The sequence below is a fragment of the Amyelois transitella genome, chromosome 23, assembly GCF_032362555.1.
Source record: "Amyelois transitella isolate CPQ chromosome 23, ilAmyTran1.1, whole genome shotgun sequence".
In the NCBI taxonomy this organism is placed as follows: Eukaryota; Metazoa; Arthropoda; class Insecta; order Lepidoptera; family Pyralidae; genus Amyelois; species Amyelois transitella.
The window spans coordinates 4,066,755-4,089,248 of NC_083526.1; the positions used below are offsets into that span (position 1 = coordinate 4,066,755).

General features: G+C 34.3%; 1 protein-coding gene across 1 annotated transcript; it reads right to left on the bottom strand.

Annotated features, from left to right (window-relative positions):
- Window positions 1-554: 554 nt before the first annotated feature.
- Window positions 555-22,226, bottom strand: LOC106130640 (uncharacterized). Its single transcript, XM_013329537.1, has 4 exons — window positions 21,770-22,226; window positions 2,127-2,227; window positions 1,393-1,555; window positions 555-583 (listed from the first exon to the last, which is right to left on the bottom strand). The coding sequence occupies exons 1-4, from the start codon at window positions 22,224-22,226 to the stop codon at window positions 555-557; spliced, it is 750 nt and encodes a 249-aa protein (XP_013184991.1).
- Window positions 22,227-22,494: the final 268 nt, after the last annotated feature.

The following is a 22,494-nucleotide window of genomic DNA, read 5'->3' on the forward strand; positions in this document are numbered from 1 at the left end:
CATAAGATGTCTAGGACTCTGTTTTAAACTTACAGTATATAAGTATATACTGTACGAATAACAGGTAAGTACCTGAATGAGTATTTTGATCCAATTAGACTTGTGACCCACTTATGGTAGACTGACCGTTAACGTAACTAAATCACTGGCATCCATGCTAATCCACACTTCCATTTTAATGAATATCCACATCCATAAAGAAAGTCAAATATTTGTATCTTTCTCTTTTAATACTATTCGTTTGCGAATATTACACGTACTCCCATATTTCTGCATAGATTTTATTGAAATTTGGCACACACAGAACAAACTTTCAGAAAAAAAAAATGTCTACTTTTATATTTTTTGATAGGTTATTCCCATAAGGTCCCGGTTCATTCCCGGGCAAAAAGCTAGTTAATGCTAGCCATCTATATGCTAAAAACCGCGAGAGTCGTTAATTTTATTGAAGCAGATGGACTATGGAAATTTTTATGAGAAAATTACTTTTCAACTTCACCTTATAAAATTTTTAAAGACTGTAAACTTAGCGAATTGAATCTACCCAAAGGTAATTAAGGTTCTTGTAAGGAAGCCATTACATCTAAAATTATAATTTATCGAAAAATATTATAGGAATATAATGAAACGTAATTTTGTTTGTTAATAAAGTCGGTAAAAAACCTATTTTGTTCTCAGATTGTATTTTGTTTTTAATTAACTGAAAATTGTAGCATCGTATAATATATTCTATATTGGCTTTCGATATTTATGTCATTTCAAATTAAGAAAAAAAACTAGAATCTCCTGTTTTCAATATATTTTCTTACAAGATTGCCTTTTCGGAAAATGTGGATTCGCCAATGACCACATGACGGAAAATTTAGTATTTGTTATTAAATTTTCATTGTCTAAAACTATAAAGGACTTGTTGTTTTTTACGGTGGGCTATCGGCATATAAAAAAATTCGCCTTGAAAATTTCTGATGCACAATTTATCAATACTTTTTATGACATCAATTAGGACTTGATTTTGTTCCATTCTATTCTGCCGGCTTAAATACAGACTTACCATCATTGTCATGTCTGGGGAAGGACCGGGATCCCAAAGCGGACTGGTCAGATATACGAGTATATACTGTGTTACTTTCATCTTATCTCTATATCTCTTTCCCAGGTGAACATAACCCACCATTATTACACCATGTTACACCATGATCAATTACCTACTTTCCTCATATTAGTTAAGCGCTTTTGAAGTCGTAAAATCAATCGGGCTAGCAACCTGTTACTATGTAAATAACAATTTCATCACTAAGCATTACAACGTACCCTTTTAGTCTTCTCATTACTGTTGGCTCTATCTAGCCTGTAAGGGATAAAGACGTGATTTGTATGAGATAAATAACTTACCAATTGTAGTGTAAATGGTTCCAGCGTAGAATAAAGAGTTCCAGAAGGTCCAAGTCTTCTTTTTGGAGCCGTCATTGTTGGTATGCTTCATGCATTCTGTGTAGTTCGCTTCGTAGGCTTTTAGATCTTCTACGATTGCACTAAGAATATCGAAGTTTCTGTCCTGTAGAAAGAGAGTTGCTTTTTTAGAAGTGAAGGTTATGTCAATCCCATTTTAATCAAAATTGCGACTGTATTTGTATAGAAAAATGGTTAAGATTTGCAAGATGCCTCGAACAGACTATTACGAATAAGGAATCAATTTTATTTCTAAAACAAAAAACCTTCTATGTGATGATTCTTATGTTATTTTGATGATATGCTTTGCTTGCATCCTATCATATAGGATGCAGGATCAAATAATTACTAAATATTACCCCTTTTTATCAGAAACTTTAAGTAACAAAATGTTCAACAAAGCGAAACGTCTCATGAGCTATCTGCCTGCCTAGTAATCAACCATGTAGCAAAACTTCTATCAAGAGGGCTGATTATATAACGTTATATTTCCTACTTTAATACTTCCATAAAAATAATTTATATTTCTCTCGTCTATAATATTTGAGTCACTAATTTGAAAAAAAAAACACTTGGTATATATTTGTACATAAACTCTAACACCAAAGGATGCAGGATCTATTGGCCTCGGTAAGTAGTAAATAAAATTGATTGTTCAGTTATAGGTAGGTACTCACTTGGAATCGTGTGTGATTTCTAAATATTGATTCATGTATCTTCATCGCCATTTCTTCTCTGACAAGCGTTATGTTCTTCACATAATTTTCTTCGTGTGGGCCTGAAACAAGAAAGTTTAACTGTCAAATAGGTAACTGTCAATATATAATTGGGTTTACGTATTCTAGGGTATGATTATTTACAAACTAATTGCGCCCCGGGGCTTCGCTCTCGAGGGAATTTCGGGATTGAAAGAAGATAGATACTTATTATGATTTTCCAGGTTATATTCTACCGGTATACAAAATTTCGTCAAATCAGTAGATTTCGCGTGAATGAGTATCTAACAAACTCACATCCATACATCCTTATAAATTTCATATTAATTTATTATATACGTCTATGTCACGAATTAATCACGTCTATATCCCTTTCGGGGTCGACAGAGCCAGCAGTCTTAAAAAGACTGATAGACGTTCAAATGTTTGGCTAAATGAAAGAATTCAGATTCGAATAGTGACAGGTTGCAAGCCCATCGCCTAAAAGAAGAATTTCAAGTTTAGCCTATCCCTTAGTCACCTTTTATGACATGGAAAAGAGATGGAGGGGTCCTATTCTTTTTTCTATTGGTGCCGGGAACCACACGGCATTTATTATATTAGAAGGTTTATATTATCATATCGTAGCGCATTTCTGATAGCATCATTGTTATCAATCATAATATTTTCAAAGAACTGTGATCATAAGCTTAGATCTACTTTTAACTGTAAAGTAACTTGATGACGGATACAAAGTCTAACTATAGATATACTTAATAACTATACAAATTGGAATAATTATGAGTACTTTTAAAAATAATAACTAAGTTTCATTTTTATTTCTACGAATATATATCAAACGAATAGAAAAGTTCAAAATAAGGGTCAATATTTGTATAACATGACTGAGATTTGAAGCCCAACCCCCAAAGTTCAAAGGGAAAAACATTACCAGTATGCCAAAGATGTTTCATAACTTACATTATGAAATCTTTGGAGTCTTAAGAAGAAATCGCTATTGGCTAACCCTTCTCAATAGATTAACTATCCATTTGTCACACATCACTCAACTACACACACAAGCTAATTTAATTTACTGTTCATCTCATATGACAGAAGAAAAAAAAAACAGAAATAAACATTTAACCCACTGACCTACTTTCCTAGATGTCTGAAGAAAGATATTTCAGAAGTTATTCATTTTTGAACAGCTTTCTGAATTTACATGTTAGTGACATGAAGTGCTTTAGAGGTGCTGAATTAAGCGGAATATTATTCAGGTGAGACTATGTTTAAATATGAAGAGAGAATGTTTACTTGTATCAAATCTCGTTTATCTTCTATACAGACAATAAGTTGTCTCTTACAAGTTTATTTTTGATAGATAGTCCATTTGCGAAATAAAGTCAACAAAAAAAAAACGAACTTGTAACGACTTTTTGTTAAAAAATATATATTTTTTTAATTACTGCCTTGAGAAGTAAATGCAAAATGAAACAGATATATCATAATGCATTACTTTTGCCATTAACTGTACTTTATTTCACAAAATATTTTTTTGTTTATTTTTTTACACTTTTTTTGCAGATAACCAATGGTTTATGGGAATGTCTAGGGTCTTGGGCTCGTGACGCTGTCTACTGGGGAACCTAGCAAAATAAGTTACTTTTATAGTTACATTTACTAGGCTAGAAGGTTTCTCACGTAAGAAGCATCGGTGATTGAATATTTCTCATAAAAAAATCTTAAAAGAGATAAGATTCGAAGCCGGTACATCTCCCACATGAATTGTATTCTTTAATCACTCTACCACTGACAAAAAACATACCTTTGTACCGCGAATAATACCAACAATAGAAGCGCCTTTACACTCCAAAGATCATGTTAGAAGATTCACAAACTTTCTTACCGAATGTTTTCCTAAAACAAAGGGAACTGAGCCCCAATTATCTTTTATCTTTTACGTTAAAAACATCAGTCTGGAGTTGGCAATCATAAAACTCGATAAAGGTACACGTTTTATCCATTTGGCTCGGCTTAAGCTATCAGACAAATATATACAAACGATATTCAATTTTTAATATCATCTTTTGAGCTGGGAAGGTTTTATTAGGATTCCGGTAGGTATTCATGCAGTGTCGAAATAGAACGTTGGCATAGGATTACCATAATGATAAGTGCTAAACTGTCATGGTCCGAGTGGACCCTGGCTCTTGAGAATAGTCTATCTTTTTACGTGGATTTTGTGAAAGTCGACTAAGGCAATAGGAACATTGATCTAGTGCAAGCTTCCATGCTCGTCTGATAGAGAAAAAAATGTAATTTCGGCCACTTGTCTTCACTTTGTAATGTAAAAAATAATCAAGGAAAAGCAAATGAACTTGAGGTTCTTTTAGGCGATGTGTAAGCAACCGTAATGTGTGCTGGGTGGTTCCCAGCACTAATACAAAAAAAAATATGATATGACTACTCCATCACTTTCCCATGGATGTCGTAAAAGGCGACTAAGAGATACAATCTTGGGATTCTTTTTTAGGCGACAGGCTAGCGACCTGTTACTATTTGAATCTCAATGCTATCTTAAGCCAAATAGCTGAACGTGGCCTACCAGTCTTTTCAAGACTGTTGGCGCTATCTACCCCACAAGGGATATAGACGTGACCATTATGTATGTATGTAAGCAACAGTAGGTATATCACTATCTGGATCGCTAATTTTCGAATAAATAAATTTCGAATTTTCGAGACTATTAGCTCTGTCTACCACGTAACGGGTTAAGTTGCGATATATGTATCTACTCTCTACCTAAGGGCGTGCAGTGTAACTTGTATTACTTCATTTATTTTCCCCTGAGGCGTCATTGTAAAAGACAACCAATGTAAATACATCCCTATAACAAAAGCCTGTAGACACAAAATCAGAACAGCATAATTTAATATACTTGTATATTATATTGTTTGAAGTGAACCTGGAAGGTTTCGTGAAATATCACGTGAGTATTTTAGACAACGATAAAACATAATAATATGGCTGGTCTTTGCTCGGCGCTTGAATCTCGTACAAAAATTCCAGAAAAGACGCATAAGTAAATTTTATCTATACTTACTTGCAAAATTCCATCAATATCAGATTTGTATTCGGAGTAGTCTGGGAACTTGGTCTGATGATAGAAACTTTTTTAAATTTTAAAGTTTTTTTTTTTTATTTGCATTATAGTTTTGTGTTCGTGTTTGAGTTAAAGCATCTGTATTTTTTTTTTTGTTTTTCGTTTTCAGAAGGTTTACTGGTGAATAGGTTTTCAGTTTTGTGGATAAATAAATAAAAAAAAAATCTTAAGTTGAACGGAAAAATGCCGTCATTTTCAATCTGGTAAATCATTTGTAATTAAAGTCTATTCTGTACTATTTATAAATGGATCTTCAATTGTTTTTATCTATGCGAAAAAGTGAACACTGTCGAATGTGTTAATCCGCTAAATGCGAGTTAAGCCTCTTTAATCTGCAAGGGTTTGTGGAAAATGGATAGGGAATATAACAATTTCAAACTGGAGTTTTAAGCAATAATCTGCTGTCTGTGAATCAGATCGTGTGGATCTGTGAATAAGACTGTATTGAATTTCGGAAGTTTATTTGGAGACCGACCAAGCGAGCCAACAACACTCCCTTTATACATACATAAAATCACGCCTCTTTCCCGGAGGGGTAGGCAGAGACTACATTTTTCCACTTGTCTCCCTTTATTTTTGTATTTAGTACTTCGTCATTATATTAGGAGGTTGGATTAATTTTTTTGTTAGACAATAAACATTAATACATTGGATTAAATTGTTTTTAAGACAATAAATTATCTTTAGTTACTAAAGGATTTTTTTTGTTACTTTCTCATCCATAGAGACTCTCTATTTCGCCCTAGAATCATAAAAATAAGTTACATAGACATTTTTCTTATAGTGTTCCCAGTACAATGGACAGTCTAGCAAGATATTATTATTTGCTTATTCTGAACTAAAGGGTTGATATGCATTCACCTTTACCCAGCCTAACAGCCTCCGCCGCAGATGGCGACTTCCTGAACCCACCCTCCGGAAGTAGGTGTGCTACATTTGTTATTCTCATAACAACGTCTGTATAGCTATGCGTACTGACATCTTTTTAATTTAATTCTTTAGAAGATTTCAATTGTGAAGATGAATTATATCAGAAATCATTATAGAGGAAGTTTTTTTCATATAGATGACTGTCTACCCCATAAGGGATAAAGAAGTGATTGTAGGTATATATGTATATTTAAAAAAAACTTTCAAGGATCGTAGCAAATGGAAATCCATAGTCTTTTAATGGGAGATCGGCGTGATAGTATGTATGTATGTTTAAAAAACAATAGCGTTTTGGTTTCCTGTCTCGGAATATTCTATAAACGGAATATACGTATACCTAAACATTAACATACATACATAAACCACGTATTTATCTCTTACGGGGTAGACAAAGCCAACAGTCTTTTAACAACTTTATTACTACGTCAGATATAAAGCTTTAGAATGGAATCGAGATTTAAATAAGCAGTAACAGGTTGCTAGCCCATCGTTTAAAAGAAAGTTTATTTGCCATTCCCTTGATTGCTTTTTACGATCTGCACTATTTTCTTTTCCCTGTCATACCAGGACGAAACCACGGAAGGTATACCTGAACAATATCTAACATTTAACACGGAAATAACATCCAGCTTAAACGGTACATTTCCTCGTCTTAAACATACAATATGTCTACCACGAGTCTTTCCAGAGTCGCTAACGATTGTAGTCATTTGTAGATGCACAAATTATCTATCAGAAGAAAATTTTTTTTTTGTATGTTTGTAAAGCGTTAACTTAAAACCGTTGGTCTGACTGATGAAGACTGAAATTTAGTAAAAAACAACAAAATCAGTTCGAATAATTTCAAGGTAATAATGATAATGACTGTAATACAAAAGTTCTTACTTAGGTGGTGCCGAAAATAAAAGCGAGATCCATGTTCGTGGCGAACGATCTGTTTTTATAATTATACATACATACATACATATCATCACGTCTATATCCCTTACGGGGTAGACAGAGCCAACAGTCTTGAAAAGACTGAAAGGCCACGTTCAGCTATTTGGCTTAATGAGAGAATTGAGATTCAAATAGTGACAGGTTGCTAGCCTGTCGCCTAAAGAAGAATCCCAAGTTTGTAAGCCTATCCCTTAGTCGCCTTTTACGACATCCATGGGAAAGAGATGGAGTGGTCCTATTCTCTTTTGTATTGGTGCCGGGAACCACACGGCATATATAATTATATTCATAATTATGAATAAATTATTTTGATGACACAATTTTCAATGTAGATTGTAAAAACTAATTAATCCAAGATAAAGGCTAATACATGGTATTCTTCTTTCAGACGATAGGGTAGCAACCTGACGCTATCTGAATTTCTACTCCTCTTCAAGTTGTTACTTTTGGTCCTACCCCGTACGGAACAAAGACGTGATTATAAAATATTATATCGTCAAACTGTCTCAAGCGACTAAAGTTTTCTAAAACCAGTGGTAGAGCTACAGAATTGTTAAATTTCTCGCTCGTATTCTCGTAGCTAGAAATGTGTCAAGATTTCTGCCTTCAATGTGCACATTTAATCTTACAAATTTGGCTGCAAATTTTCAGTGCGAGGATACTGGAAACCATTACTTCGCACCGTAGTTTTCCCTGAAAATACTCTTCTGATATGGAATTTCCTTTATTTATTTTTGTTTTCTCTCTTTCTGCAGTATCCACTAGTAAACTTCAAAGGTCAATATGAAGGTACTAATTTTTTCGCTTTTTCACCCAAAGTGAATGAATCTTCGGACACCAATTTTGTTAAGATCAAGTATCAGTATATATCAGTACAACACGATCAATCAGAGAGTTGGAAAATAAATTTGTTTTGCCTTGATGGATGGCCATTCGTGTAAAGGTGATCATTGACAAATGGACGAACATCCGGGGTGAACTAGCGTTTATAGTCTATGGCTAGCTTTGTGGCACGATTTTGAAATATTTATTTATCCCGGTATGTACTTCAGTTACTGGGACTTTCGGAATTGACTAGATTATCTGTGTCATCACTAACGCCACCTTCATCGCTGTTTTTTTCCAACTTTTTTCCAACAAAAAAAAAAGTTCACTAATTCTTTGTGCTCTATTTCATTGGCATGTTCCTTTATGTGATCTATATAGGAATGCACTAAGACATGATTCACTGAATTCCCACGTTTATAAACGAACGTTAATAAACGGGAATTTTTACTGTACGTTTCTGCGGGAGAAGCCGCTGGCGTCCTCTAGTCAACGTTACGATTGTATTTTGTTTACTCCCGTAGTCAAAGGGACTGGATTGTCAGTAAAAATAAACAGTTTTAAAACCACCATTTGTTTACACAAAACCTACGTCGTTGTGCAAACATTGGTTTACAGTTAACGGAATTATTTACATTTTGTTAATTAAACAAAGGCTTTACAACATTTAAGGCTGAAACAATAACCTTCTCAAATTTGCATGTATCAACCAATTCAAAATTGTCGTTCGCTGTAAATGATACTCTAGGAGTTATTCTTTACATACTTACATACATACCATCACGCCTGTTTTCCATTGGGGTAGGCAAAGACTATGGATTTCCACTTACTACGAAAAACCTATATTCTTTTGGCGCTAAATTTACACGTGTAGACGGCACTAAATTCGCGCTAGTCTAAGATAAATAACAAAACAGTTTGTAAGGAACTTTATATTGTGACAAATATTTATGAAAAATTTACTTTTACATCTACCTCATTTGAACTATACTGTAACACGAGCGAAAAGCAACTTTTAAACAGCGCACCAAAAACTTTATCCGCAGAAAGCGATACAGAAGCAGATTTGACTGATGCAATAGATTACTCCCAGACTGAGGTAGAAGAGAAGTGGTATAGATCTTCCAACGATAAAAAAGAGGTAGGAACAGATGTAAGACATGACTTCTTTGAAGCTGAATATTTTATCGGCACGTCTGCCGTCGCATATGTCATACTCCTTGTATCCTGGAAAAGGAACGTTGAATTTATAGGTACTACTTAAATAAGCCCTTTAGGTTAGGCTAGTCAGTGGTTACCGCTACCATGGATACGTACAAAGTTTTAATTTAATTGCCCAGCTTGCATGAAGAGAGTTATGAATGTGCATGAGGCGAAAGAAGTATGCAGAGATCATGGCAAGTGGATAGATGTGGTCTGTGCCTACCCCTCATGTAATTTACGTATAAGTGTTATGGAGTTTATACTGACTTATATTATTCCGATTTTATGACGAAAATAATCTGCAGAAAAATTACCAAACTCATTAGGAGGGATAGTGTCTCTGCAGGGAACTGTTCTATTTTAACTCAATTTGATTAGCGGAATTATAAGATTACAACTAGAACTTGGACACCAAAGTATATCAACTTGTCGCAATAAAAGCGGTCCATCAGTTAGTACAGTCAACCACATATTAGGTTACCCTGCATGGAACTCTAAGACGTGGTAATAGTGACGAATTTGCAATAAATTTCTGTATTGATGTTATATTTCTACGGCACAAATCTCAATAGCGAGTAACCTATATCACCCAAGTAAAGTGTCTAAAAATTGGAGGTTCAGTCGGTTGTTAAACTGACTGAATTTTGTTGCTCACATTACTTCTTTTTTTTAATTATAATAACAAATGTCAATTCTATTCTTAAATAACTAACGTAATAAAAATAACGTAGAAAAACTTACTAGCCATGATGACGGACGGGTTAATTGGGATTATTGCTTCAAAACGTCTTCCTAAATTTAGAAAATGTTTTATTTCTTTATTTTTTCAATTATTTCATTATTCTAGGGATTTTTTTTAGTTTTAACTTAATAAATATTTTGCTATTGTAAAATTTGTAAAGCCCACATTTTTGAAATGATCTGACACTCAGCTATGTCAACATTTTTCTTTTCTATCAATGTTTCGAAAAAAAATCATTAAAAACGTAGGTATTCTTGTTTAAGAATTTTATTATTAAAAATGTACCCATTGGGCATTCTGACAAATTTTTGCACGTAAATGTTACAAAATTAGTAATAATTAAAGTAATGCTACTAAGGTTTCCTTGACTAATATTTTGATTTTTGTAAATATCTGTTGCTGCAATAAAATTCAATATATATTATGTGGCTTACTCATACAATAAATTAAAAATGTACAACCTACGTATAAAAACCTTGGAAAAGGTTATCGGCTCAATGATTTTCATATACTAGCGTCGTTTTATTATTATAACATTCTAAAGTTAATTTTAGACTATCAAATCTAATTTTGTTGGATCTCGAAATCATAAATACCAGAGTTTCTCATTTGAGTGCGTCAACTCTTGCAACTATTCACATTTAAAATTAATTTAAAAGATTCGTTTCCGACAAGAAGAAAATGATGAAAACTTCTGGTGGCTTTCACAAAGGTCTGTGGCCTAAATTCGTCTGAAGAACTTCTTTTCGTAAATAGAAAAAAAAAACAAATCGGGGTTATCCTGGCGATAGGTCAGCTTCCCCCTTAAAGCTGGAAAGATGTAGTCCCATAATTTTATGTTTGAATCTGGGGTACCTAAACTCAAGTAAAATTAAAGCAGATCGAATTTGTAGTCACTTCAAATTAATATTCTGGCCCAGATAAAAGACACAATAACTTATATTTCGATATTATTATGTCCCACAATTTCTATATAAAGTGTGATATTTACGATTATTTTATTAAACTCTGAAACATTTATAGGTCATTGTGTTATATTATTATGGTTTATTGATAGTTAATACTACGAGGGTTGTTACATAAGTATAGTCATAATAATAAGATTGTGATATAAATTACAGCCTGGCAAACATTTTTATGTCTCTGTCCATAGAGTCATGATAGTAGTATGCAATAGACATGTTAGGTACATTACTAAATGAAAGTTGACATCGTGCCCCGGATATCCTACCACCAATACCCAAGGATCTATACTATACTTATAGTCCAAGTTACTACATATACTCCGCTCTTGCTCTATTACATACATCTGATAATGCAATATTAGTGGCGCAGCGGCAGTACGCATGTTGTGACACCGGAGGTCCCGGGTTCGAATCCCGGCCAGGGGATGATTAGAAAAGAACTTTTTCTGATTGGCTTGGGTCTTGGATGTTTATCTATACCTATAAGTATTTATTACAAAATATAGTATCGTTGAGTTAGTATCTCGTAACACAAGTTTTGAACTTACTTCGAGGCTAACTCAATCTGTGTAATTTGTCCCGTATATATTTATTTATTAGTGGCTAAATGACTAAACAATTACACTATATTAGTGAATGATGTATGAACCGATGAATCGACTAAAAAGAGTAAATTTCCATTAGACCTTCATTAAGCATCTACTACATTAATACATAAATATTCTGGACACAATTCTTTATTTTGCTGTAAACGCAACATATAATTTTATTTAAAAAATACGGCATATTTTTGTAGTGTTCCACTAGTTTAAAGCATAATGTCATCTCTAAACTAACGTAAACCACCAGATTTGACTATGTGACTAACAAACCGACGTCCTGCATTCCATAGTGACGTCTAACACGTAGGATTGAAAGTTCAGTTTAAAAATAAAAGTGTATGCTTTCGTTGTGTGTTGTAAAATGATTTAAGTAGTTATAAATAGACAATTAATATTGTTGTTTATTTACAAAGACAATAGGTAGGTAAGGAATATTAGGAACTATATTCATCAAACCAAAAGCCCAGGTTGACCGATTAAAGAAACACGTAAAGTTGTTTCCCAATATATAAATATGATCCATTGATTACGTCTTTATCCCTTTCAAGGTAGAGAAAGCTGACAGTTTTGAAAGGCCTACTGGGAACATGAAAATGTACGTAAATCAAAGACATTTTAAAATAACATAACTCTCAACTGCAAATGTTTCAAAAAAGGTTCATGTTTCAACAGCAAACATTGGCGGGAAATAACGACAAAATTAATGGACACCTTTCATTTGATAGCCCAAAAATGTGGTCTCCTTCAGTAAATAATAAAATTTATCACAATCATCAAAATCTACTTTCCATTTTCGACTCTGCAGCCTTTAGATAAGTTCGAGTTACGAATCAAATTTCAAAAGCAATGGTTACTGCAGGAATGTCATAAAAGATTTGACGACTGAAGTATAAATTAATGAAAACACAGAAGCCCTTTTTTTACAAGGTGTAGGTGGAGACTATGTCCTTCTTGCCACGGTTTCCTACATATATACGTGTGTAGGGTACTCTTGACTCTTGACTTGACTTGATTCACAAGAACATTCCCGATTTAAACACACACGTTATTCTGAACGTGACCTTCCAACGTTACCAGTTACACTGTCCATGTAAATGCTTTGTTAATCGACTTACTAAAATTCAAACCATAATTTAACAAACGTCTGGTCTTTCGCTATTTAGGTAGATTTTTGTTACTGATCTTACTTCTTAACCTGAAATCTCGCGATCGAACTCAATCAGGTTAATATGAAAATTGGATTTCGTCATTCAAATTCACTTCGGTTTTGATTATTTTATATAATATAATTATTGAGTCACAATCCCGATGAAATTAATAAGATCGAGAAATTTCTATTCTCTCGTTATTTTTAAACAAGGTTCAGGCAAATAAACGGCCACAAACAGATACTTTTTAATATGCCATGAAATGACATAGTTAATTTAACATTCGGATGTTTCAATAGAAAACATCGATATTTAGGGTGTGTGGTAAATCGCGTTACATATTGAAAGACATAATAAATTATGAATACGCTTCACTTTAAAAAATATAAAATCCACAACATACTAGTCGAACATTGTAACAAAGCCTTTTGTATTATAATATTATGTTCGTTCTTTTACAAAAAGTGACCAATCTTAAAATAAAGATGAGTCATAATGAAAATTCAAGAGAATCAGCTATATCCAGAGGTATCATTAAACTAATGACCCATGATATAAGTCAATTTCCAAGTAAAACCCAAAGCCCAGGGGCCATGTGACCTCATCCGTGAAATTCGCGCCTTCTCAGAAATCGCTGTTCCCGAGCCAAATTATATAGATTTAAAAATATCACTTTTAATTTCATTACTCATAGGCCGTTGACTCAAAGTCGTGTGATGTTTAGAAATTAATCATTTATATTAAATAATAAATCGTCCTAGATTCGGTTTGATTGGATAATTTTCCTTTGAAAATATACCTGTCTCTTAATGCTTCTTTTTTCTACATCAGCGTACCTATTCGAAGAAATAAGTAACGTTTTTATCGTTCTTCTTCGTCCTGGCAGTCCTGGTATAGTAGTCCTAGTTACATCCTTCTTTCTCTGGTGAGGAGGCCGGGATGCTCCTTCTATCTATTATCCTGGATTGGGTTTAGTTAGCCGTGTGCAGTGTATAGTGCCGTATGGTTCCCAGCACCAAAAGAAAAAAGAATAGGATCATTTCATCTCCTTTCCATGGATATTGTAAAAGGCGACTAAGGGCTAGCCTTATAAATTGGGATTCTTCTTTTAGGCGACAGGCTAGCAACCTGTCGCTACTTGAATCTCAGTTCTATCATAAGGCCAAACAGCTGAATGTGGCCTATCAGTCTCTTCAGAACTGTTAGCTATATCTACCCCACAAGGGATTTAGACGTGACTATTATATGTGTACATATATGTTTGGGTTAGTCAGCGATGTTAGCATGGCACGCGCGACGCTGTTTTTATCGCGCGATAATCGATTCGCCTTTTATTATGACGTGAAACGGGATAGCGATAGTTTATCGCGCGATATGAAGCGCCTCTAATCTAACCTCCGCATATTATAGTATATATTGTAGGTATAGTCCGCATAATTGTAGTAGGTACGATTTTCGTACACAGTGAAGGAATAAAGAGTACTAATCTTGTTTTCAATTTTTCATGAATGTGATGCACATTCATGAAAATTTAAAACAAGACTAGTCCAGCATAGAGTAATGAAGTAAAACCCAAATAAACAGTGGCCCGCGCCTCTCGGCGGGTCGCCAACAATTTGACGGTCTGTCTGGACGCACACGAAAACTACACCAACTAATAACAGTTTAAAATAGTAATTATAACTTGGAGGACAGTGTTAATTGTATTTTTGTACTCTGGTTATATTTGGCTGGCCAAAGTCTATCAATTCCAATTGCTTAAGCTACTCGTATGTAACTTAAAAAGCGTGCCCGTTTCATGGTGTACATTAATTTTGAACCATAAATCCTACTTCCTACTAATATTATAAATGCGCAAGTTTGTGAGTATGTCAGGATGTCAGTATGGATGTTTGTTTCTCTTTCACGCAAAAACTACTAAACCGATTACGATGAAATTTGGTTTGGTAGCTGAAGATCCAGAATAATAGGCAACTTTTTTCTTTATAGGTTCCCGCGGGAATGGTTATTATATTCCCGCGGGAACCTATAAAGTAAAAATATAAATAAATAAATATATACGGGACAAATTACACTGATTGAGTTAGCCTCGAAGTAAGTTCGAAACTTGTGTAAAAAAATATATATTCAGGACATAGCTATGCCATTCGTGTGGTTAATAGTTCCTTATATGGTAAATGCGAAAGTAAATTTTGTTTGTTTGTTATATTTTCACGCGTTATATACTGAACCAATCTTCTTGGAAATTCGCGATATATATAATTAAAAGCCTGACATATGAAGAAGGACATAGGGTACCTTTAATTCCGGTAAATACCGTCATAGTTTGAATCTGTATTCTTTCGTAGGTGGCGCTAAATTCGTGCGGACGGATCCGCGGGTAAAAGCTAGTTGAATATATTTCGTATTTCCACACAACTAATTCAGCTTTATGTTTAGACAATCTGCCTTTTAATCTGAAGGCATCTGGTTATTAAAAATGTATGGAAGGCATGCAATAATTCAAACTATCTGTTCTTATCATACGAAATATGCTCTCTTTACGGGTCTTTAAGCTTTGAAGACAATCCAAAAAAAGAAAGATAATCTCTTTCATTAGAGCTTATTTGGGATTTCCCTTGTAAACGACTATAAGCCTAAGAAAAATTACCCAGTCAATGTTTGTAGGGGCTTATTTTTCCATTAGAATAAGCAAATCTCTTTATAAATTCTCAATGGGATAACAATGCCCGCAAAAGCAAATCTGTATGGTACAGTGTTGAGACAATTACAAAAAAAAAAGAATTATAATTGGTGCATTGAACTTCGACGACAAAAATACAACTCTATCATTACACAATCACGTAATAAGAGAGTACTAATGTACAGAAAGGACATTCAGGCCACCAGATATAGTACTCGTGACCAATCTGCTGGTCTATACTTTGGGCAAAAAGTAATTCTTTCTGTTCAAAGGGTCAATGCAACTAAAAATTTTGGATACTTTGAAGGTTGTCCCTAGTACATTCTAGTAAATAGCGACCCGCCCCGGCTTCGGACGGATAGCATTTAAACATAAGAAATTTCCAATATTTCAAACTAGAACAAAATCCGTCCACATCTTTCCGAGATTAACCTATACATACATAGATAGTTCTTCGTTTTAACGTCTAATCCAACGGTTTCTCCAACTTACAAAAATCCTTGTTGGGAAATGGATTTACTTCGAACACTCGACAAATGACAAACTACAACCTAAATTCTTATCTTATCCAATTAAACATGATTACTTATCTGATTGCTTATAAAATCATGAAAAGCTTTCACGGCAAGCTTTTAACCAAATTCAGAACATAGTCACCAGGTAACTGTTATCAAACAAATGATATAGATATTAAATACCTGGAAAGCATGGATAGATACGAGTATATTCATGCCTTTCCTCCCAAAAAGATAACTAGATTTAAAAAGCTTACCCAAATTTTACAAATGCGAAATATATGGTAGTGTTAAACATATATCAGTTTGCACACGACGAAACAAGACAGGTGCAGTTCTAAAAATAATATTTAAAAAAATATTTCATAATGTTTGTCAAGAGCAAGGCGTAAAATAGGATGAATCACAACCTCCAAAATATAGTTTATTTTACTGCGGCGCTTAAGCACCTAATCTGCTTTTATGAGCGTGCCAAAACTGACAATTAGTTAACTCTTGTTAATATTGATCGTATTCAGTTATTATTTTTTATAAAACTTTATTGAACTCTTACAATACAACAGCTGAAAGGATCTTCTCTCAGTTATCGTTTAGAAAGCTAACGAACGAATACATAGGTACATATCAATTTAAAATATCAAGACACAGAACGGTCAGAAAAGTTTTAACATTGTAAAATTGTACGAGTATGTAAGTAACTTCCTTCTGACATTTGCCCCGGTAGAAAAGCTGACCCCAAATAAGTGATAGGAAAATACACATAACTAACAATTCTTATAGGTAAACTAATAAAGTTGGGATTATTTTAGGCGATGCGCTAGGAACCATTATTTGAACCTTAATTCCATTAATAAGCCATACAGATGAAAGTGGCCTTTCTAATGACGTGATTATATGAATGTATGCCCTTAAGCAGTCCAGATTAGCGAAAGCGTTAATAGTGATAACAATAACTGTACGTCGATCATATAATCGTTTACTTGTATTGTTTATGTTAACGATCTGTGACGTAGTCACCTTGGCATACTGAAATATCGGAGATAAATTTAACACGCCCGGCCCTGACTTTATAATACCCTGAAATTCCCTAAAAACCCTCATAAAAGATAAAAATTATAAAAGAAAGCACTTCTTAAAAACAAATGTGGGTTCCGCAGCCGGTTGCATTTAAATATCACATTTAAGGGGTTAATAGATGCAACAGTCACGAAAAGACTTAAAGGCCACGTTTAGCTAAAAAGATGGTGACGAGGTCGCTAGTGAAAATAATTTTAATTCTAAAATCCAAGTTTAATTACTTTTTAACATTTCAAGATACAAGCACCAAGATCTTATGACATTATTTATTTCTCTTAATTCCCATTACAGATCGTGAAAAATCAGAAGTTCGTTACATCACTATAATACCTACCATAATACCCATATTAGACAAAGCACCAACGACGACATTTTTGTTCGCCATTTACATAAATGAATAATGAGAGCCCGCATAATTTTATATTTCTCGTAATTTGACGTAGGGCTTCCTTCTTGGATAAAGATTAAGATTAGGTAGTAACAGTCAATCTGAAAAAAGTATAATACAATACATATGTACATAAACCACGCCTTTTTCTCGGGGGGCAGGCAGAGACTACTTCTTTCCACTTGCCACGATCCCTGCATACTTCTTTCGCTCATCCACATTCAAAGCTCTCTTCATGCAAGCTCTTCGGTTTCGGGTACTCTTGACCTGAAGAACGTACGAGTATCTTGATCAAATAGGATACATTCTGGCAAAATTTACTCAATCCGAGATGCGGGCAAGGCTAGTAAGTAATATTATATATTGTCATGAAAAAATATAGGTCAAGAAATTATGGTTAAATTAAAACACAGGGTTTCACCGTATGATCTAAATATACATAAGTTAGATACAATACGCCTCTTTCACAGAGGGGTAGGCAGAGACTACATTCCACTTGCCACGATAACTATATACTTCTTTCGCTTCAACCACATTCATAACCCATGCAAGATGACATAAAAATAGACCAAATCTATTTATTCTGAAGTTTCTAATATGGAACCCTAAAATAGCGTAGAGAATCTTTTCCTCATCTTATTTTAACAACTCCGAAACTTCTCTAAAAGTCTGTTAACACACTGAGTACTTCCCAACATGGGAACATTATAACTTTTTAATAATAAAACCGAATGGCTTAAGTTGCGAATTAAACTTGGTAATCTGTTGCGATCAAGGTTAATATTATATAATGTTTTTTATTAAAAGTTTAGGTTGTACCAACCTTTAACCAAAACTTGTTCTGTATTCTATTAAAATCCTAGACAACAGTCGGAAAATTGGAATTAAGTTTACAGGCACTGTCATGTTTACATTGTTTATTTTTTCACGAAATAACAAATAATATAAATCTGATATTTTTTATCATTTGTTGTTACTAGCTACTATACCGAACTTCTTGAAATTTCGCACATGAGTTGGAAGTAAGATACAGAATATCATCATCACTACATAGTATAAAACAAAGTCGCCCATTTTGTCTGTAGTCCCTTCGTATGCATAAAACTTTAAAACTACGCAACGGATTTTGATGCGGTTTTCACTAATAGAAAGAGTATTTTCTCCGACAGGTTTTTATATATATGAAATACATTGAAACTATATTAGCTGAGTTATAGCGATTTATGTCCAAGAAGTCAGAAAAAAAATCTAATTGAAGATTGCATTTGTGCGTGCGCCGCTTTTACCGTTGGATACAAGTAAGAACAATGTATAGCAAAAACATTGGTCTTTATTAGTTCTACAAAAAAGTCCGCGATGCAGCTTTTTTATTTAAGTCACAAAAACTACTTTTCTGTATTAAAAAAACATTTAATTCGTTGGGTGATGTTTAACTGGTGATATAACCAATAATACATATATCCTTATCAAAATAAGTAAGTTCATCATCACGAGCATTTAATTTAGATTATTTTTGCAGTTTACAGTGTGTTATTTAGACATATAGTTTAGGAGATATGGGAAAGAGAAGTTATTGTGAATTGAAAATTAGTATCCAATATGTGTTGGTGCGTTGACTGTATTTGTCGAAGTAGCGGGATACACGCAAACGAAGTTGCGCGGGTCAGCTAGTTATCCAATAAGAAAATACTGACTCATGGGATGTCCTATAATTTTAAAATAAATAGTTGCTCATCAAATAATCATCACGGCTTCCTGCTTTTTAAATTAATAAAAAATCCGATGTATAAAATTTGCCAACATTTACTTGATACCAGTAAAAAATGTTTTTCTACTAAATACTTTTAAGCATTTAAACACCCAATAAGTCGCTTAAAATAAGTAAGTACTTAATGCTATCAAAAATAATACCTCCCACATAGACGCGTTCAGATTGTAAAAGCAATTTCCTGTTTACTCAGTCTCCCTGTCGACAGAAAAGTGAGAGTCCATTCTGTAGATTACTTTAAAGATGAAAAGTCCTGTGGGCTGAACATCGAAACAAACAAGATAAGAAACAAATAATTATTCTTTTACTGAAACCAATATCGAAAGGAAAAAAAAAAATCTTATTTAAAACTGTTGGCTAGTTTCGAAAGTGGCCGAAAGGGAAAAATTACATACAATTGTAATATGTTCATGGCTTTACCCCGTACGGGGTGGACAGAGCTAACTGTGTCGGTAAGACTGAAAGGCCACGTTCAGCCAAAGAGCAGCAACTGGCACACACTATGTTTTTCTTTGCTCTTCGCGTCTTTTATCCTTATGGGATAGACAGTCTACAGTCTCGAAAGGGCCCGAAAGCCACGTTCGCCAACTAAGGTAATGATTGATTAGGTACGTACGTAAATAATAGTAATTTACATACATATAGTCACGTCTTTATTCCTTGTGGGGTAGACATGAAGTATACCCATTCGGTACAAAAACATAATGAGTGCCAGCAGTTTTTCTTTTCATGCAGATTGTAAAACTCAATCAAAGGTAAGACTGTTAAATTTGGGATTCTTCTTTCAAGCTCTAGCTAGCGTCTAGTAACCTGTTTCTATTTGAATCTTATGGCCTTTCAATCTTTTGAGACTGTTGTCTTTGTCTACCCCTGAGGTCTACCCCATAAAGGATAAAGACGTGATTATACGTAATGTAAACGTATACAAGTGTGTTGATACATATTTCAATATTCCCTAAGCGTCAGAATATAGCACTAAAACTACTTATAAGACATAAGCGGATGTACGTAACCCAAGTAAAGTTTTAGCAACTAGGACGTGTGTTATGTCCAATATACCCAGCCCGCTGAAACTTAACGTATTCCTTACGGGGCAGAGGTCGCAGGGCTGCCAAATAAACACATTTTATGTAACATCAACATCATTTTCTTTGATGTACATACTCGTAAATATATAAATAAATCAACGTAGGTATAAAAAAGGAAATTGACTGACATATTTACGCACAACCCAAACCGCTGGGTCTGGAGACTTTAAAATTGGCATGATGTTAAGAATAAGTAATTAGGGTTTTCCTAAATTCGTGGTAACGTAACTTGTCGCACTTTTTTCGTTTCACGCGAGCACTTCCACAGACGTATCTTCTTAAGTTAAACATATTTATAAGCATTAGGTTAACATAGCATCATGCACATAATTTCGATTTTTTATGAACATTTCGTTCAAAAAAGTCATAAACTGGCACCTTTTGCATATCATTCTCCAGCCATTTGTTTATTTAAGTAGGTAGGTACTTGGTCCACCTATAATCACTACTTATATTGAAATAGGGAGATCAAATAATTACCCAGAGCGACACCAGTCTTAATTATCTCCTAATCCTAACCCATTTTGAAATATGGTTACACTTTCCGTTGCCCGAAATGTGCAGTAGATATGTCTGTCTACCCCTACGCGAAAGAGGCGTGATTTTATTTATATATCTTTGTATCCTTACAGCCCTGTGACAGTAGAAGTTCAAGGATTGCAGTACGAACTTGTGATTGTCTTAGATTGATTTCGTTGTTTGAGCGCTCGCTCGGAATATACAGTTCAAAGCTACGACGGAGAACTTAAATAAACTACTTATCAATTTAGCAGTAATTTCGCTAATTGATCTAAAAATATTCGTGAACGATGAAAGCTCAAAGTAAATGATTATATTAGTTTTGAGTTTTGACAGACGGATCAGACGGCTTCAATAAATAAATTTATTGCGCATACAAAACACAAATAGCCAAGTAGATGCACAAATGCACATACTAAGATTTAAACGAATAGTGGGTTAGAAATTTTAATATAAAAAAATAAATATTTACATCTGTAGTGATTGTTAAAATTTCATAGTACTTACCTAAATTTTAATGATTCTTGAAACACGTCATGTACCTACGTAGAAATACCTACATATAAAAAAGTATTAACACATATCTTGCTGCTATTTAAATAAATTCTTGTAAAACAATACATACCTGCTTGTTCTTAAATATAGCATAACATTACAGCGAAAATAAAGTACGAGGCTTCGTTCGCGTAAAAATTTAAAGATGTTCTCCAGATAATGCCTACCATACCATATCATATCATTAGGTATACATGAGTATAAATATTTTCTAGATTTCACAAAATTTATCTTGATCAGTATATTTTTTATGTCAATCACCTTTTTATGCACACTAGATTATGATTGTGGCCGCAGCTATGCCTTGGGAACTAAAAATCTCATTATTACTCTTTCTCTTCGCTAGGAACCCAATACACTTCTCAAGAAAAAGACATGCCAAGTTTCAGCTTCCTATGCCTACTGAACGTAACATTTCAGGTTACACAACTGAAGACCTAAATAATAATGATTGATGACGACAAATTTTAACTTGAATACAAGGTATAAAAATAATAAACATGAAAACTTACCTTCTAAAGCCATAAACATAGCAGCTCCCATAAAACTGTACAGCGCCAAACAAATAGTCAAAAAGAAATGCGTAAACCACTTTTTGGACCACAACCTTAACTTATTATAGAACCAGAACGCGCTCTTTTCACCAACACTTAAACCACTTTTAGCCGTATTCATAGTAAAATCTTTGAAACCTTCAAATTGCTTGAACATGAATTCTGAAGCCTTGTTATGGTACATATGAAGGAAGGGGTTAAAGTATGGGTTTTGTGGGTCGGAGATGTGAGAAGCGGGGGTGCCTGCTGGCCTTCCATGGTATCTATTTGGTCCCCAGTAAACAGACGTGGCTGTGGGCGGCCCTCGTGGACTGGCATGACTTGAAGCATCAGGAATCTGCAGTGTTATCTTTGGCCGGACTATCTTTTTCGGCGGCGGGGGTGGCGCGTACTCCGGGGGTACTTCCAGACTCATGTTTACGCGGCGCCGGCGCCTAAGTCACGCGAATGATGACAATTTTGTTTTACTCTCATATAAATACAGACGTCCGCGAATGCCCGTCGTGACTGTACACTGATTTTATAAATAAAGCCGGCGCTTCCCGTTGTGTCATCGTTTTCGTTCGGGGGTTCTGTGAAACTGCTCTTACGGTGATACATGAATTAAAAGATGTGCAGATGTTCGACTCCATCATGCTATGTGTGGTCCATGGGTAAGTGAGACTCGCTGCACATGAGACTTA

Coding starts and splice junctions, on each gene's coding strand:
- LOC106130640 (XM_013329537.1), bottom strand. CDS start 22,226: ATGAGTCTGGAAGTACCCCCGGAGTACGCGCCACCCCCGCCGCCGAAA. Junction 2,228..21,769: donor TATGTTTATGGCTTTAGAAG/GTAAGTTTTCAT, acceptor TTCTTGTTTCAG/GCCCACACGAAGAAAATTAT. Junction 1,556..2,126: donor GAAATCACACACGATTCCAA/GTGAGTACCTAC, acceptor CTCTTTCTACAG/GACAGAAACTTCGATATTCT.